The 5,309-nt window shown below is 36.1% G+C and overlaps 1 protein-coding gene across 1 annotated transcript in view; it reads right to left on the bottom strand.

Annotated features, from left to right (window-relative positions):
- Window positions 1-5,309, bottom strand: part of XPO4 (exportin 4) — a 181,055-nt gene that overhangs the window by 20,658 nt on the left and 155,088 nt on the right. The window contains exons 13-17 of the mRNA XM_012641667.1: window positions 4,763-4,922; window positions 4,080-4,249; window positions 3,074-3,248; window positions 731-1,024; window positions 135-315 (exon numbers count right to left, since the gene is read on the bottom strand). Of these exons, the coding sequence (XP_012497121.1) occupies window positions 135-315; window positions 731-1,024; window positions 3,074-3,248; window positions 4,080-4,249; window positions 4,763-4,922 (980 nt within the window). The remainder of the gene's footprint in view (window positions 1-134; window positions 316-730; window positions 1,025-3,073; window positions 3,249-4,079; window positions 4,250-4,762; window positions 4,923-5,309) is intronic.

Raw genomic sequence — 5,309 nt, 5'->3', positions numbered from 1 at the left:
AGAGATCTTCTTTCACTTGTTTTGTAAACTAAACTTCCTCAAGGGATTTCACTTACAGAAAGCAATCCTTTGCTTTAATAAAAATGACAACGACAACAACAACAAAGATTAAAAACCATCACACTACACTTTACCTGTATCACTGAAATCTATGAATTCTTTTGACAGAAGATTAGTAAGAAGTTCCATAATGAGAAGTAGGTCTTGATATTGCTCTTCTTCCGCTGTAACATCTATTCTTTGCCGCCCTAAATTATTCTTAGAATATACTTGCAACAAAGTAAGGCAGGCTTCATATAAGTTCATAGCTTTGGACTGTAAGAAAATATGCATAAATTATGCTACTTGGTAAAATCCAGGTGGGAAACAAATACAGATATTAAAGAAATTTTAAAATATCTAGATAAACTTACTCTGAATTCCAATAGTAGCTTCAATACTTGTTTTAAACTATATTAAAACATTAACAATAATTTTTAAAAAGCATACGGGTACAGTTATGTTTAAAATATTAGTCCTTTTTTACCAATAAATTTTAGGACAAGAATTTATATTCATTCAATATGACTTCCTCTGAATTATGAGTTCTTTTTAAAAGTCTTTTTGAAAAATCATTTGGAGGAGCAAAAATATTATTTCAGATAATACCGATTAAATTTGAAGAAAAGAGTCTATCATTTTATTATTGCCTTAAGGAATTTTAATCCTGAAGGGATTAGGAAGTGCTTACCTCTCCAAGATAACATATCTGTTTATGTGCAACTTCAACAAAAACTTCTATAATGAGATTGACAGTCTCTGGGGTATTTTTGTAAACTTCCATCAACCCAATGCAATTGGTAAGAAAGTCCATTAAAAAATTAAAAAGGATTGCTACGTTATCGATCTGGGTAGCCTCGGCAATGCCACACAGCGCCTCCAGTGTGGCGGTGATTTCCTGCTTCACTTCTTCTTGCTGACACATCTGCTGAAAGTTTTCTTGGTTTATCACTCTTAAGAATCTCTGCTGAAGTGGCTGAAGGACCTATAAAAATAAAGCATGAATTTTCTAAAAGTTCAAAACATTTCTAATTATTGGGGGCGGGAGAAGCACAGAAAACAAAGAATATCTGAACCACACATTACATTCCTCATTTTAAGGTCATCATAACTTCTGGCACACATAAAGAAATTATACACCAGTCACGGAACGTGACTTTCTCAAAGCCATTTACAGAATTCTGCCACTTGCCACTTCCTCCCATCTCTTTCCAAATGATTAATCAAAAAAAAGGGTGGGGGATAAGAAATTAAGCATCCACAGTAGGGGTCAAGAAACTTTTTTTTATAAAGAGCCAAACAGTAAATATTTTAGATTTTGCAGATTATACTATCGCTGGACGAACTACTCAACTGCTTTAGTACAGATGCAGCCATATACAAGAAGCAAATAATCAAGCATGTTGTTTCGATAAAACTTTATTTACAAAGACAGCAGGCCACATTTGGCCCATAGGCTGCAGTTTACCAACCTCTGCTCTACAGGGTCAAGCCTAACACAAAGCTCTCAGCCATTTTTTTCTCTTTCCTCAACTTCTCTTGGCATAAAACATAACTTCATCAGATAATCTATTCTGCCCTGAATATAACAGTGAGTGCTCACAAAGATAGTATCTTATTCCTTTCCTTCCCTTCCTTCTCTTTCCTTCCTTCTTTCCTTCCTTCCTTCCTTCCTTTCTTCCTTCCTTCCTCCCTCCCTCCCTTTTTCTTTCTTCCTTCCTTCCTTTCTTTCATCTATTTATTTATAGACAAGGTCTTACTTTGTCACCCAGGCTGGAGTGCAGTGGTGTCATCATAGTTCACTGCAACACTGAACTCCTGGGCTCAAGTAATCCTCCTACCTTAGCCTCTCAAGTAGGTGGGACTATAGGTGCACACCACCATGAGTGGCTTTTTTATTTTTATTTTATTTTTTTAGAGATGGGGACTTGCTATGTTGCCCAGGCTGGTCTTGAACTCTTAGCCTCAAGCGATCCTCCCGCCTTAGCTTCCCAAGGTGCTGGGATTACAGGTGTGAGCCAGCATGCCTGGCCTTAATTCTATTCAAAGCTGTCCATATGATTATACAGTTATTTAAAGTAAGAATAGATAGGCTGGTTTCTCCTGGTTCTGAAGTCACAAATTATTGTCTAATTCTGTTACTATGCCCCTTCTCAAACATTCTAGACACAAGGACTGCAGGCTAGCAACCTACTTATATACTGGTAACTCTTGGTCCCTGATTTAAGGCTTTATGTGTCCATGGTGGCTATTCTGGGTTGAATTACGTCCCCCCCAAATTCATAAACTTTGAGCCACTAACACCTCCGAATGTGATCTTATTTGAAAATAGGGTTGTTGTAGATGTGATTAGTTAAGATGAAGTCATATAGGAATCAGGTGGGCCCCTCATCCACTATAACTGGTGTCTTACAAAAAGGGGAGTTTTGGATGCAGAGCCCTATGCCAGAAGAACACCACATGAACATGAAAGTTCAAGGTGACACACTTACAAATTAAGGAATGTCAAAGATTGCCAGTATACCCCCAGAAACCACAAATTTCCCCTCACAGCCCTCAGAAGGAACTAATCTTGCTGAAACCTTATCTTGGACTTTTAGTCTCCAGAAGTGGGTAACAATAAATTTCCGCTGTTTAAGTTATTATGTTTGTGGTATTTCGTTACAGCAGCCCTAGGAAACAAATACAGCGTTTAATCTGCATATCCATGTTCAAGACAAGGGAATGTTTCACTGATTCTTAATGAAGATTTAATAAACCTGTTCAGGCTCTTGTCTGAGTTGGGGAAAGTGTGCCTAAAGTGCACAACGCTTTATAATATTTAATGTCATCACATAAGCAGGTATGGACAAATCCTAAGATAATATTTGTAAAATAAGAAGCTTCAATCTATTCATTAGGAGGAAAAAAATATCAGAAAAGCTGTAACTGAAACGTTTATGTCTGTCTCCCCAGACTATTTCCTGGCAACACATAAATAAAGCAACTACAGGATTACACAGAAGGATGCCCTCGAAACAGGAGGCATTGTTACCTCTGTCCAATACTGTTGTTTGGTTTCCGTGTCCATATGTGCGAAACCTCCTAAGACTAGAGCCTTCATCAGTGTTCTCTGCACGGGACTTGACAAGAAATTAAGAGGTGGGCTTCGGCTTGCAAACTGTTTAGCTAAGTTCCACCAGTTTTCACACTGAATTACTAAGTTTGCCCTACAGGAAGAAATAACAAAACATAAGATGTATCACTGTCATTATACATACCCACCAAGAAAACAAAAAGTGAAGATAACTATATTTAATTAATTTTTAAAGCATAGTACAGTAAACTCAGTATAGACTTGGGAGTCACACAGGCTTGCATTTAAATCCCACTCGTCGTTTGACAATGTAAAATTTATTTCATCTCTCTTAATCATCAGTTTTCTATAATTTGCAAAATAGGGATAACAAGAGAAATAACAGCCCTAAATTTCATGGTTGAGACTGATATAATGATTAAATGAGATACTATACATCGAGTACTTAGCATTATCTAAGGATTCAATAAATAGTAGCCAACTGACAATAGTAATAATAATAGTAATGATGACATTCCTATATAGTAAGAAAAATGAAAACATTTGCAGAATTTGTTGTAGAAATCACTAAAAAGTTTACTTTGCAGTGTTAGAGTTTAAATATCAGATTTCCTCATCTTTAAAATGAGGATAATACTAACAGGCTGTCTGAAAAATCAAATGAGCATATTCCATATGGAAGTGTTTTTAAAATTATGTTAATATATTACTAAATAAGACTTATGTGTTACTCATAAGGTTCTTCGATGCCAAATCCTTGACTAGTCAATGCAATCCTCACTTATAACACACGAAAGCCCCATCTGCATCTCTAACAGTAGTGAGATATAGTTTTAAAAAACACACTACTCCCAAAATGTAGGCTTTCTCTGGACTGAAGACTGCGTAACTGTCTGCCAGTCAAAACGACAACACTGGAAAAAGTTCCTGCCCACACACAGCCTGCCTCCAGCAAGGGGCTTACCTTTCCCTTCTTTCCACCAAAGTGACAAGGAGCTGCACAGTGTCGTTTGCCAGGTCCTGCTCACTGCTCCAGACCGAGAGGTTACTGATGACTTTTTGTAAGAGGTAGCCAATAATCCACTGAGAACCCTCCGTATCTGCTCCAAATGCCGTACTGAATGGCAGACTTATCTTAAAAGTGAAAACAAATTTTTTAAGGTCAGAGAGAAAGATCAGTGGGAAAAAAAAATCACAGAAAAAAATCAAACTGAAATTAGCATTTAAATCTAAGTAGTGCTTACTTCACATCAATTTTATAAATGTATTCAGCTTTGTAAATCCAAAAAAGGATCCCTCAATCCACTCACATTTTCCAATGTCATTTTCTGGTCAATTTTCATTATTTTCATATTATTAATACACTAATGTAATATTTAAACCAAATATAAAGAAAATCAATTAATCTAGTCCCAAATAATAATCTGTACCTTTACATGTGGTTAAAATAAACTGAATCAAATGATGTGCTCTAAGAAAAGCTATTAAAACAGCATTCCATTCAACAGTCTGTTCAATGTGGAAGATGTTAAACTGTTCTTAAAGCAGTTACATTTTGATGAAAAAGGTCACTACAAAAAATGTTCCTGCTTCTATAACTGTAATTAACATAAATCCAAATGAAGTTTAACAGTTTTACATTCTGACCTGATCATACAGTTTTTCATCCACCAGAAGGTAAGTCTTTGCCCAGCGTTTTAAAAACCAAACAATATCTTTGCCCATTTGGGGGCTTAGTAGATGTGTGAGATCTGCTCTTATTGCACGAGATTCAACTTCTGAAACTCTTAGAATGGCAGACAACAGCCTGTAGGTATAAAACAAAAGTAATTTATTCTTTTATTTATTTAGTGGTTGTCTAACCATATTTTTTTTCCTTAAAAGTCCATTTTTGTTTTTCAACTCTCTGGATTTAAGCCAAGCTATACTTGAAAATTTCCTCAACAGAACTGTAGACAAAGTCCCTTATTATCTCTGGTCTTTCATGAAGAAGGACACAAGACAAAGGAAAGGAAAAGAATCAAAACTAGAGACATCCTTCTGTTGAAGGGTAATTGCATAAGTGAATCTCAGCGTTACTGTCTAAAGAGAATTTTCAGACTGAAAATGCAGAAATACGTCAAAGTAAACATTCAGAGTACGTGCCACGTTCTTCAGGACTCCATCACTGCTTAAAGCTCCCTGCTGAGTACAG

This window comes from Propithecus coquereli, unplaced genomic scaffold (genome assembly GCF_000956105.1).
Source record: "Propithecus coquereli isolate 6110/MARCELLA unplaced genomic scaffold, Pcoq_1.0 Scaffold168, whole genome shotgun sequence".
NCBI lineage: Eukaryota > Metazoa > Chordata > Mammalia > Primates > Indriidae > Propithecus > Propithecus coquereli.
The sequence above is the reverse complement of the archived record's forward strand: the minus strand, read 5'-3'. Positions and strand labels throughout refer to the sequence as shown.